Genomic DNA, 14,028 nt, shown 5'->3' with positions numbered 1-14,028 from the left:
AAATACAGTTAATTACTTAAGTAGAAAAACAGTTCATGCAGCTGCAGCCTATGCAGTGTGGTGGGCCAAGTAGGGGGGGATTCGACATCTCATCGTCTTCATCTTTCAAAATACCCCTTCTCCCCCACTCGACCCCGATGCCCCACTGGTCTTACCTACACCAGCCGCGGCTGAGTTCATGCCATGTTTTCCATTGGCGCTATACATGGGCCACTTGTCAGTGACCCTCTCTCATAGCCAAGTTTTACCTTTGGTCCCGACATGTGTTCTGCCTTTGTGCAAAATCAGGATACACTACACCTTTGGTTATCATGTGGTCTTTATTGTTAAACGACGTGCCTAATAATAATAGGGTTGGGCCATCATCCTGGTGTGTAGATGATGTGTCAGTCAGGAGGAAAGGTGGTCCCTATTTGTCTGTGCAACAAAACCATCCATTAGCAATTATGAATTTACAAAATAACCAATTTCTTTCTTGAGGCACCGTTGTGCAAATAGTCCATGGAACTGCAAGTTTTCTAACACAATGTAAGGATTTTGGAGCCTTAAGTTCATCATTTAGTAACACAGGAAACGCAAGAGGAGCACTGAGAACAAAGACAACATGAGGAACAAGAAGAACAAGCGAGGAAAGAGGAGAAAAGTTTGACAATGATCGCGGGGAGGGACAGCGCCAGGACGATCCACTGGATGATCAAGATGGAGAACGTAAATAGGTAGACGGTTCTGTTGCAGTTCGTGTAGTTGGGGTACAGCGGGAAAGTCCAGACGCTCCCTGTTGGGTGAAAAAACAGAGGTTTATCATATCCCCAGAACTGATCTCAGATCCTTGCCGGACCACCTTTAAAATAATCCTACATTTTTGACTCACCCACATTTCTACAAAACCCATGAGTGCAACAGCCACCATGTGTCACTTAAAACTCTACTTATACGTATAACTCCCTTTTCCTGGCATAAGATGTAATCTCCAGAAGGTACATTGATACCAATGATAAAACTATGAATCTTTCAGTTAAACAGTTCTATAATATAAGCTTAAAGACACTGTATATTCGATTTATATTAAACAATTCGGCCAAAGCTCTCTAACGCATGAGGGGGGGATTAGAGGACTAATAACATTAAATATCACAAAAGATAAGTGTAAAATTTCCCTTTAAATATTTACCATGGAAATAACAGAGATGCATTTAGATAGCGTAACCTTTTTGGAGAAGAAATTATTTGCAATCAGGAAGCAGTCATTGGGGGGCTACAGTAAAACTGGGTGGACCTTAGCGGTACTAAGTGAGATGTGTCGCAGATTAAGGAAAATCTCTCCGAAGTCCCTACTTCAGGTGTTTTCACTCACTGGGGCAATCTCTGACCCCCACTGATAAAAGTTTGAAACTTTAAGGTTATTTTTTATGTTAAAATGGCTTTCTATCAGTGGTGAGTAAGGTAAGGCTCTGTTTGAAATACTTTTTGAGTGGGATATATATTTTTTCCCTTTATCATAGAGCTCAGCCTACAACTGATGGTAAAATCCAGTTTACCACTTAGAATATAATTTTCATTTCTGTGCTGGAAAAGCTGCTTGGAAGCTTCAACCAAGATGGTAAAGACCTGGTCCAATTGTTTTAAGAAAATACCAGGCTCGATTGGGTACGGCCCCTGCATTCATTTCTTCGGAGATTATCCCCTACTTGCCAACTAGGGAGCTCCGATCTTCTTCCCAATCCCTCCTGATAGTTCCCCGGTTTCGCCGGAAAAAGTGGGGGGGCTCAAAATTTGCGACCCTTGCCCCAACCCTTTGGAACTCATTACCCCTTGATCTCAGATCCCTAACCCCATATTCCCAGTTTCGAAAGAAACTCAAAGCCTACTTCTTCAGCAAAATTTTCATTTAATCCTCTGTTACCCGACCTCCCTTCCTTGCCTATTGAGGAGATCTGCCAGTTACAGCACCATGAAACCGCTGGTGTAAGAGCGCTATACAAGAATTTTTAAACTCAAACTCAAACTCATAAACCCACTCTAGCCCAGTAGATCAGGTAGGCCTTATTGCTTAACACACCACAATCTGCATCTCATGATAAACAATGTACTTTTCAACTGTCAAATCTGGCAATTCTGGGTTGCCCAAATTTTATGAACGGTGTGGACTATATTGCCCCTGGTAATTAGTGGGTGCTGTAAACTCCATACAACATGGAATTCCGACCCCTGCGCAAACTCTGGCCTGCTCACAGGCAGGGCCTGCGGAGGAACTACATGTCTTGTGCTTATGTTTGAGTTGTGATTGATGCTGGGTTCCTCCATTCTAGTCAAGGCGTAAATAAATATGTACCTGTCTCCCTTTACAGACCATTGAATAATAATTGAATGAGGGTGTCAAGATTTGAGAAACAGACAGGTGCCAAACTCCCCTGCCCGTATCTCCACGAAAGAACTGAAACATTTCACCTTCTCCGTTTACTTCTCTCCCTACCCAATGTCCCCTCTTGGCCAATCCACAGCACCTCCTATCAATTTATGCAGATGTCAATGATTGTTCTTATATGAATTTTACCTGGCCACACCCAGTTTGTAAGTTGACCAGACATTTTTTTTAAGCTGCATCTGTCAGTACAAAATATCTGCCGATGTAAAGCACTGTGATAACCTCTGGGGCTACATCAACCCAATATAAATATCGCCAATAAAATGCAACAAATAAGAGATCTGGAGGCAGGAAAATATAGGTATTTGGAATCAATCTATGGAACAAGCTGCCGCGGGAAATTTGACTTGGGACAAATATATCATATTTTAAATGATGCTTCAAAAATTACATTCAGACCAATTTTAGCAACCACTATAAGTGCTCTTAAATACAAAAATACACAAAGAATCTTAGTATTTTACTAAGAAATAGAATGTATCACTTGTCTTACCTTGCCCAAAAATGTACATTGTGGTGGGTATTTTCTGTTGTGATGTTAATAAATTGTACAACTAGTCATTCAGAAAAAGGAGCATATCTGATCACTTTATCTGTAAGTATATTGATAATGATAATCAATATACCCACCACTTCATGCTCATTCACTATCTTGTAAATGGCTTGTTGTCTCATTTTAAAGCCCTTTCTTCATCCACCATCCTATGGATGGCACTTTGTGTTTATAAATTATGTTGCAAATGGACTGCTAATTTCATTAGTTATCTCGTGATTGATAGCTTCCAATCGTTGATGATAACTTTCCCTAGAACTGTACGACATAAGTAAAGGTATTACCTGTGATAAGCCAAGCAAACCAAAAGAGGCTCAACAGCGCAAGGATGCCATAGACGAGCTTATTTGGCCTCAGTCCAGCCACAATAGAGAGGAGGGACATGATGATGACGGTGACGCCATTGACGATGAGGTAGATAGGGATGAAGCGTTGTGCTGGGCATTCATGCAGATAAACAGAACCTGTAAGTATGAAAACAACAGACCAGTGAAATAATTACATTAGGTGTTGCATTACAGAGCAATGAAATGTTGCCAAAGAAATCTTCAGTAGGGTGGCTGATATTTAGTTTTATCTTCTACCAGGAAATAACACGTTGCCAGATACTCCAGACTCACCTGATAGGAGGAACTAGTCTTATTAAAATGTATAGAATGCAGACAGTATGGCCTCAAATCTCCAGGCCACTAAGCACATTCCTAGACAAAACCATGTTGGGATATGCAGTTGTGTGGTTTGTTGTTGAAAGACAATGGACCTCATTCCAAGTTAGGTCAGTGAAGGCTTTTACCACACTTGGTAATACCATTACCACAGAATGAGGTATTTACCACCCCAGTTATGGTAAATGCCTCCTCTTCCTAGTTTTCATCTTGCAACTGAGACATAACATGTACAATTATTAAGGTAGCACACCAAATTCTGGTTTGTGTGTTTTTCGGTTCAGGAAGGTCCTGGCTTGGCAGTTCGGGCTGGACTATTCCTTTTGGAGCAGGGTCAAGGTTGATTTGCATAAAGCTGGGTCCAAAATGAGTCGGCATTGTGTGCCAAATAATGATGGATTGGGATGTGGCCTGAGTGATTACCAGTGTCTTAGATTAATTCAAGCATTCCATCCCTCACTGTTTTGTATACACACCAAGTTCCACATATTATGGCATTCCTAATGGCCTTTACCTTAATTTATTCCATCAGGGAAAACTGTGAGGGTATGTTTATCAAACAACTCAGAATCCCCATCCCTTAGTTTACACAGAGATCAGCATTTAGCCCTGAACTTGAAATGGGGGCCTAAAGCAGTTTAGCTTAAAAACATATGAATTAACACACCGCCTGACTGGACTCTGGTTTTCTTTTTAAACCACCTGTGCCTTGTCAACTTCTTTTTCTCATTCTTTTCTCCTCCCTTTCTCCAATCCTCATCTCCTCCTTTGCTTTGTTCTTTTGCTCTAATTCTAGCCATCTTCCAATCAATCATTTTTATAGGACCCTCTCTTTCTCTTTCTTTCTCTCTCTGTCTCTCACTCTCTCACTCACATTCTCACTCTCTCTTCCTACCGGTCAGTTTCATGTTCTAGCTAATTCTTTCAATCTATTATTTTAATTGTATTTTACATGCTTTTTTTATAGCTCATCGGATCATTTTGGGATCACATGACAATCCATGACTTACACTACTAACTCAATTGTAAGTTGTGAGGCATTATATAACACCCGCAGTCACACCTCAGAGCTCTCACAAAAATGTGAGACAAAAGAGATCATGCTTATGAGCAGTGTCATAGCAAGAATGTTAATGAAATCCTATCCTATGAAAATTGTAGAGTGTATGCTTAGGTTGGTTGAATCTAAACACAGAAATTCCCTTCGGATGAGTTACCTGCAATAATTTCAAGAAGTGAGGTGAGTCACATCCTGAATATTGGCAGAGGTTCCCTCAACCTCTTGCCCTTGGATTACAGTCGGGGAGGTGAGAACTATTTTTAAGAGGCACTCAATTAATTTACTCTGACAGCTCTCTTTAGGGAAACATTTGAGTCCCTCACGGCTACTCAGACATTTGTCTCAGTGCATTTTGGTGCTTGCAGTTCTGTTCTTCCAAAAGAAAAAAAAAGTGCTGAAGAGTGAGTAGCATTAGGGTTTTGGCCAAAATATGTATTTAAAAAAGAACTATCCAGAGATGTTGTTTGGAACTGTTTCCAACAGAGACTACTTTACATGTATTTATTGAGTTTCAAAACATTGCAAATGGCCAACAGTCCAGAGAAAGCTCCTTTATAGGGTGAAATTAAGGATGCCTTAGTTGAGTGGAGAGGTGGGGGTGGGCCTGTCGCCGGAGACAGCCCCTTGGTGAGGTGTAGTATGGGCTTAATGATCTACCACAAACCAAAGTGTCACAGAAGTTCTGCTCGAGTACTAACAAAATCTTTCTTAAAAGAGATGGACAAAGATCGACGACGTCCTCGTTAATGAGGTAGATACCAAATCGCATGTCGTACACCAAATAAGGCATTACTAGTCAACAGGTTATAAGTATGTATCCATTCAGCATTAAAAAAACGTTCCAGGGATGGTATCTCCTAATCTCATGAGGTGAACTGGAAAAAGGGATGAAAAGAGGATAGAAAAAGGGATGCATATGTCAGGGTGGAGAGGAGAAGAAAGAGTACAAAGAGGCAATGAGATCCTTTGATCTTACCAATGACAATCTCAGCGATGCTCAGTGCTATCCAAACAAGTGACATTAGACCAAGAAGCCATTCTGAAAAAAAAGAAAACATATCAATTTCTGAAATGCCTACTGCTACTCATCTGTGATAGTAAAGGTAGAAACAATTTAGAAAGGTTAAATAAACAAAAAACAACTTTCAAATTAAACGTTCAGTCCCTAACCACCTCACCTTCTCGCCAGCAACAGGTTAACATCGAAAACAGAGCTGATTTAACCCCTTCGCTGCTAGGCCTTTTCCCCTCCTGTGCTAAGCCCTTTTTGGGCTATTTGAGGTAGTGCGCGCTTAGGCCCCTGTAACTTTTTGACCACATTAGGTATCCACGCCAAATTTGCGTCCTTTTCTTCCAACATCTTGGGGATTCTAAAGGTACCCAGGGTTTGTGGATTCTCCTAGAGGGTTCCCAGAAATTAGTCAAAATACAGCAATTTTTTTTTTTTTTGTGAAAAATGTGAAAAATGGGCTGCAAATGAAAGCTTCTGGGTTTTTCTCTGCAAATGGTATCAAAAAAGGGTTTGTGGGGCTGAAATCACAATTTCTCCAGCTTTTAGGGAATGACAGACTTTTGTTAGAAAACCAACATTTTTTACACAGTTTTGGCATTTTTCTGGGACATACCCTATTTTTGCTATTTTTTGTGCTTTCAACCTCCTTCCAGTTAACGGTAGAAAAGGGTAACAAAACAATAATGGATCCTGGAAAGCTATACATTTTTGAAAAGTAGACAAAATTCTGAATTCAGCAAGGGGTCATTTGCGTAGATCCATCAAGGTTTCTTTATAGAAATTTACAGGCAAATATATGAGAAATTAAAAATTTGTTGAAAAAAGCAGCCTCTTGAGTCAACGTTTTTACCTGTAACTTCTTCGAATTATGACATCTCTTTGAAAGCAATGTACCGTTACATCCGGTAGACCTTCCTGGTTGTGTGGACATATAGGACTTGTAGGTTCATCAAGAGCCCAACGAACCCAGAGTAGAAAAATGAGCAGCATTTTGTAATGTTTTTTTTTTTTGGTCCGGGTATATAGCAATTATTGTGGGAAAATGTATACTTGGAAAAATCGGTATGAAAGTCACCTATGTATTTCTGAAATGGGAACAAATTACAGAGTTCAGAAACAGTGCATATTTGCACATTTTCGAAATTGGGAATACTCATATTTGCATGACAATTATTGGTCATTTTTCAAAATGACTTTTTTTTTACACAATGTCTTTCATTTGGAAGGGAGAAATGCATCAAAAATCAACAGGTAATAACAGTAGCTTTACAAATTTGAACTACCCTAAGTCTCCCGAGAAAAATGGTACCTCACTTATGTGGGTAGGCATAGTGCCCACGACAGGAAGTGGCTCAAAACCTAAGGTGAACACACCACATTTTCACACTGAAAATTTACACTTTTTTTGCAAAGAGTCTAGCTGTAGTTTTTGAACCCTAGCCCTGCCGGCACCTAGGGAAACCTAGCAAACCTATACATTTTTGAAAACTAGACACCCAGGGGAATCCAGGATGGGGTGACTTGACTGCCTCCCACCATGGTCTGTTACCCAGAATCCCTTGCAAACGTAAAAAATTGAAAAAAAAACCACATTTTCCCCACATTTCTGTGATGCAAAGTTCTGGAATCTGCGTGGATCCACAAATTTCCACCCACCCCGCGTTCCCCAAAGTCCTACGAGAAAAATGGTACCTCACTTGTGCGGGTCGGCCTAGTGCCCGCGACAGGAAACGGCGCAAAACGCAACGTGGTTTTGGAGTGAAAAATGACCCTTTTTTTGGCAAAGTGACTAGCTGTAGATTTTGTACCCTAGCCCTGCCGGCACCTAGGGAAACCTAGCAAACCTATACATTTCTGAAAACTAGACACCCAGGGGAATCCAGGATGGGGTGACTTGACTGCCTCCCACCATGGTCTGTTACCCAGAATCCCTTGCAAACGTAAAAAATTGAAAAAAAAACCACATTTTCCCCACATTTCTGTGATGCAAAGTTCTGGAATCTGCGTGGATCCACAAATTTCCACCCACCCCGCGTTCCCCAAAGTCCTACGAGAAAAATGGTACCTCACTTGTGCGGGTCGGCCTAGTGCCCGCGACAGGAAACGGCGCAAAACGCAACGTGGTTTTGGAGTGAAAAATGACCCTTTTTTTGGCAAAGTGACTAGCTGTAGATTTTGTACCCTAGCCCTGCCGGCACCTAGGGAAACCTAGCAAACCTATACATTTCTGAAAACTAGACACCCAGGGGAATCCAGGATGGGGTGACTTGACTGCCTCCCACCATGGTCTGTTACCCAGAATCCCTTGCAAACGTAAAAAATTGAAAAAAAAACCACATTTTCCCCACATTTCTGTGATGCAAAGTTCTGGAATCTGCGTGGATCCACAAATTTCCACCCACCCCGCGTTCCCCAAAGTCCTACGAGAAAAATGGTACCTCACTTGTGCGGGTCGGCCTAGTGCCCGCGACAGGAAACGGCGCAAAACGCAACGTGGTTTTGGAGTGAAAAATGACCCTTTTTTTGGCAAAGTGACTAGCTGTAGATTTTGTACCCTAGCCCTGCCGGCACCTAGGGAAACCTAGCAAACCTATACATTTCTGAAAACTAGACACCCAGGGGAATCCAGGATGGGGTGACTTGACTGCCTCCCACCATGGTCTGTTACCCAGAATCCCTTGCAAACGTAAAAAATTGACAAAAAAAACACATTTTCCCCACATTTCTGTGATGGAAAGTTCTGGAATCTGCGTGGATCCACAAATTTCCACCCACCCCGCGTTCCCCAAAGTCCTACGAGAAAAATGGTACCTCACTTGTGCGGGTCGGCCTAGTGCCCGCGACAGGAAACGGCGCAAAACGCAACATGGTTTTGGAGTGAAAAATGACCCTTTTTTTGGCAAAGTGACTAGCTGTAGATTTTGTACCCTAGCCCTGCCGGCACCTAGGGAAACCTAGCAAACCTATACATTTCTGAAAACTAGACACCCAGGGGAATCCAGGATGGGGTGACTTGACTGCCTCCCACCATGGTCTGTTACCCAGAATCCCTTGCAAACGTAAAAAATTGACAAAAAAAACACATTTTCCCCACATTTCTGTGATGGAAAGTTCTGGAATCTGTGTGGATCCACAAATTTCCACCCACCCCGCGTTCCCCAAAGTCCTACGAGAAAAATGGTACCTCACTTGTGCGGGTCGGCCTAGTGCCCGCGACAGGAAACGGCGCAAAACGCAACATGGTTTTGGAGTGAAAAATGACCCTTTTTTTGGCAAAGTGACTAGCTGTAGATTTTGTACCCTAGCCCTGCCGGCACCTAGGGAAACCTAGCAAACCTATACATTTCTGAAAACTAGACACCCAGGGGAATCCAGGATGGGGTGACTTGACTGCCTCCCACCATGGTCTGTTACCCAGAATCCCTTGCAAACGTAAAAAATTGACAAAAAAAACACATTTTCCCCACATTTCTGTGATGGAAAGTTCTGGAATCTGCGTGGATCCACAAATTTCCACCCACCCCGCGTTCCCCAAAGTCCTACGAGAAAAATGGTACCTCACTTGTGCGGGTCGGCCTAGTGCCCGCGACAGGAAACGGCGCAAAACGCAACGTGGTTTTGGAGTGAAAAATGACCCTTTTTTTGGCAAAGTGACTAGCTGTAGATTTTGTACCCTAGCCCTGCCGGCACCTAGGGAAACCTAGCAAACCTATACATTTCTGAAAACTAGACACCCAGGGGAATCCAGGATGGGGTGACTTGACTGCCTCCCACCATGGTCTGTTACCCAGAATCCCTTGCAAACGTAAAAAATTGACAAAAAAAACACATTTTCCCCACATTTCTGTGATGGAAAGTTCTGGAATCTGCGTGGATCCACAAATTTCCACCCACCCCGCGTTCCCCAAAGTCCTACGAGAAAAATGGTACCTCACTTGTGCGGGTCGGCCTAGTGCCCGCGACAGGAAACGGCGCAAAACGCAACATGGTTTTGGAGTGAAAAATGACCCTTTTTTTGGCAAAGTGACTAGCTGTAGATTTTGTACCCTAGCCCTGCCGGCACCTAGGGAAACCTAGCAAACCTATACATTTCTGAAAACTAGACACCCAGGGGAATCCAGGATGGGGTGACTTGACTGCCTCCCACCATGGTCTGTTACCCAGAATCCCTTGCAAACATAAAAAATTGACAAAAAAAACACATTTTCCCCACATTTCTGTGATGGAAAGTTCTGGAATCTGCGTGGATCCACAAATTTCCACCCACCCCGCGTTCCCCAAAGTCCTACGAGAAAAATGGTACCTCACTTGTGCGGGTCGGCCTAGTGCCCGCGACAGGAAACGGCGCAAAACGCAACATGGTTTTGGAGTGAAAAATGACCCTTTTTTTGGCAAAGTGACTAGCTGTAGATTTTGTACCCTAGCCCTGCCGGCACCTAGGGAAACCTAGCAAACCTATACATTTCTGAAAACTAGACACCCAGGGGAATCCAGGATGGGGTGACTTGACTGCCTCCCACCATGGTCTGTTACCCAGAATCCCTTGCAAACGTAAAAAATTGACAAAAAAAACACATTTTCCCCACATTTCTGTGATGGAAAGTTCTGGAATCTGCGTGGATCCACAAATTTCCACCCACCCCGCGTTCCCCAAAGTCCTACGAGAAAAATGGTACCTCACTTGTGCGGGTCGGCCTAGTGCCCGCGACAGGAAACGGCGCAAAACGCAACGTGGTTTTGGAGTGAAAAATGACCCTTTTTTTGGCAAAGTGACTAGCTGTAGATTTTGTACCCTAGCCCTGCCGGCACCTAGGGAAACCTAGCAAACCTATACATTTCTGAAAACTAGACACCCAGGGGAATCCAGGATGGGGTGACTTGACTGCCTCCCACCATGGTCTGTTACCCAGAATCCCTTGCAAACGTAAAAAATTGACAAAAAAAACACATTTTCCCCACATTTCTGTGATGGAAAGTTCTGGAATCTGCGTGGATCCACAAATTTCCACCCACCCCGCGTTCCCCAAAGTCCTACGAGAAAAATGGTACCTCACTTGTGCGGGTCGGCCTAGTGCCCGCGACAGGAAACGGCGCAAAACGCAACGTGGTTTTGGAGTGAAAAATGACCCTTTTTTTGGCAAAGTGACTAGCTGTAGATTTTGTACCCTAGCCCTGCCGGCACCTAGGGAAACCTAGCAAACCTATACATTTCTGAAAACTAGACACCCAGGGGAATCCAGGATGGGGTGACTTGACTGCCTCCCACCATGGTCTGTTACCCAGAATCCCTTGCAAACGTAAAAAATTGACAAAAAAAACACATTTTCCCCACATTTCTGTGATGGAAAGTTCTGGAATCTGCGTGGATCCACAAATTTCCACCCACCCCGCGTTCCCCAAAGTCCTACGAGAAAAATGGTACCTCACTTGTGCGGGTCGGCCTAGTGCCCGCGACAGGAAACGGCGCAAAACGCAACGTGGTTTTGGAGTGAAAAATGACCCTTTTTTTGGCAAAGTGACTAGCTGTAGATTTTGTACCCTAGCCCTGCCGGCACCTAGGGAAACCTAGCAAACCTATACATTTCTGAAAACTAGACACCCAGGGGAATCCAGGATGGGGTGACTTGACTGCCTCCCACCATGGTCTGTTACCCAGAATCCCTTGCAAACGTAAAAAATTGACAAAAAAAACACATTTTCCCCACATTTCTGTGATGGAAAGTTCTGGAATCTGCGTGGATCCACAAATTTCCACCCACCCCGCGTTCCCCAAAGTCCTACGAGAAAAATGGTACCTCACTTGTGCGGGTCGGCCTAGTGCCCGCGACAGGAAACGGCGCAAAACGCAACGTGGTTTTGGAGTGAAAAATGACCCTTTTTTTTGGCAAAGTGACTAGCTGTAGATTTTGTACCCTAGCCCTGCCGGCACCTAGGGAAACCTAGCAAACCTATACATTTCTGAAAACTAGACACCCAGGGGAATCCAGGATGGGGTGACTTGACTGCCTCCCACCATGGTCTGTTACCCAGAATCCCTTGCAAACGTAAAAAATTGACAAAAAAAACACATTTTCCCCACATTTCTGTGATGGAAAGTTCTGGAATCTGCGTGGATCCACAAATTTCCACCCACCCCGCGTTCCCCAAAGTCCTACGAGAAAAATGGTACCTCACTTGTGCGGGTCGGCCTAGTGCCCGCGACAGGAAACGGCGCAAAACGCAACGTGGTTTTGGAGTGAAAAATGACCCTTTTTTTGGCAAAGTGACTAGCTGTAGATTTTGTACCCTAGCCCTGCCGGCACCTAGGGAAACCTACCAAACCTATACATTTCTGAAAACTAGACACCCGGCGGTTTCCAGGGAGGTATGGCTTGCGTGGATCCCCCAACGTTTCCTTACCCAGAATCCCCTGCAAACCTCAATTTTTGCTCAAAAAATCACTTTTTTAACACATTTTGGGGTGGGAAAGTAGTGGCATCACCGGGCTCACACAAATTTACCACCACCCAGCGTTCCCCCAGGTCTCCCGGTAAAAATGGTGCCTCACTTGTGTGGGAGGCCCAAGTACCCGCGGCAGGCAAGGGCCCCAAAGGTAGTGAGGCCACCTCAAGATGGCCTATCGCCAAACCACCTGGTTTTGCAAGGGGGGTCACTTTGGTTTTTGGCCCGGTGCGCGGCGGCCATCTAGGGAAACCTACCAAACCCAGGCATTTTTGAAAACTAGACACCCGGCGGCTTCCAGGGAGGTATGGCTTGCGTGGATCCCCCAACGTTTCCTTACCCAGAATCCCCTGCAAACCTCAATTTTTGCTCAAAAAATCACTTTTTTCACACATTTTGGGGTGGGAAAGTAGTGGCATCACCGGGCTCACACAAATTTACCACCACCCAGCGTTCCCCCAGGTCTCCCGGTAAAAATGGTGCCTCACTTGTGTGGGAGGCCCAAGTACCCGCGGCAGGCAAGGGCCCCAAACGTAGTGAGGCCACCTCAAGATGGCCTATCGCCAAACCACCTGGTTTTGCAAGGGGGGTCACTTTGGTTTTTGGCCCGGTGCGCGGCGGCCATCTAGGGAAACCTACCAAACCCAGGCATTTTTGAAAACTAGACACCCGGCGGCTTCCAGGGAGGTATGGCTTGCGTGGATCCCCCAACGTTTCCTTACCCAGAATCCCCTGCAAACCTCAATTTTTGCTCAAAAAATCACTTTTTTCACACATTTTGGGGTGGGAAAGTAGTGGCATCACCGGGCTCACACAAATTTACCACCACCCAGCGTTCCCCCAGGTCTCCCGGTAAAAATGGTGCCTCACTTGTGTGGGAGGCCCAAGTACCCGCGGCAGGCAAGGGCCCCAAACGTAGTGAGGCGACCTCAAGATGGCCTATCGCCAAACCACCTGGTTTTGCAAGGGGGGTCACTTTGGTTTTTGGCCCGGTGCGCGGCGGCCATCTAGGGAAACCTACCAAACCCAGGCATTTTTGAAAACTAGACACCCGGCGGCTTCCAGGGAGGTATGGCTTGCGTGGATCCCCCAACGTTTCCTTACCCAGAATCCCCTGCAAACCTCAATTTTTGCTCAAAAAATCACTTTTTTCACACATTTTGGGGTGGGAAAGTAGTGGCATCACCGGGCTCACACAAATTTACCACCACCCAGCGTTCCCCCAGGTCTCCCGGTAAAAATGGTGCCTCACTTGTGTGGGAGGCCCAAGTACCCGCGGCAGGCAAGGGCCCCAAACGTAGTGAGGCCACCTCAAGATGGCCTATCGCCAAACCACCTGGTTTTGCAAGGGGGGTCACTTTGGTTTTTGGCCCGGTGCGCGGCGGCCATCTAGGGAAACCTACCAAACCCAGGCATTTTTGAAAACTAGACACCCGGCGGCTTCCAGGGAGGTATGGCTTGCGTGGATCCCCCAACGTTTCCTTACCCAGAATCCCCTGCAAACCTCAATTTTTGCTCAAAAAATCACTTTTTTCACACATTTTGGGGTGGGAAAGTAGTGGCATCACCGGGCTCACACAAATTTACCACCACCCAGCGTTTCCCCAGGTCTCCCGGTAAAAATGGTGCCTCACTTGTGTGGGAGGCCCAAGTACCCGCGGCAGGCAAGGGCCCCAAACGTAGTGAGGCCACCTCAAGATGGCCTATCGCCAAACCACCTGGTTTTGCAAGGGGGGTCACTTTGGTTTTTGGCCCGGTGCGCGGCGGCCATCTAGGGAAACCTACCAAACCCAGGCATTTTTGAAAACTAGACACCCGGCGGCTTCCAGGGAGGTATGGCTTGCGTGGATCCCCCAACGTTTCCTTACCCAG

General features: G+C 45.1%; 1 protein-coding gene across 1 annotated transcript in view; it reads right to left on the bottom strand.

Annotated features, from left to right (window-relative positions):
- Nucleotides 1-301: 301 nt before the first annotated feature.
- LOC146798576 (uncharacterized) overlaps nucleotides 302-14,028 on the bottom strand; it is a 40,366-nt gene continuing 26,639 nt past the window's right edge. Inside the window, exons 7-9 of the mRNA XM_085627764.1 lie at nucleotides 5,680-5,742; nucleotides 3,263-3,442; nucleotides 302-775 (exon numbers count right to left, since the gene is read on the bottom strand). Of these exons, the coding sequence (XP_085483890.1) occupies nucleotides 555-775; nucleotides 3,263-3,442; nucleotides 5,680-5,742 (464 nt within the window). The 3' untranslated portion in view covers nucleotides 302-554. The remainder of the gene's footprint in view (nucleotides 776-3,262; nucleotides 3,443-5,679; nucleotides 5,743-14,028) is intronic.

The sequence above is a fragment of the Triturus cristatus genome, chromosome 9 (genome assembly GCF_964204655.1).
Source record: "Triturus cristatus chromosome 9, aTriCri1.1, whole genome shotgun sequence".
Classification (NCBI taxonomy): Eukaryota; Metazoa; Chordata; class Amphibia; order Caudata; family Salamandridae; genus Triturus; species Triturus cristatus.
The sequence above is the reverse complement of the archived record's forward strand: the minus strand, read 5'-3'. Positions and strand labels throughout refer to the sequence as shown.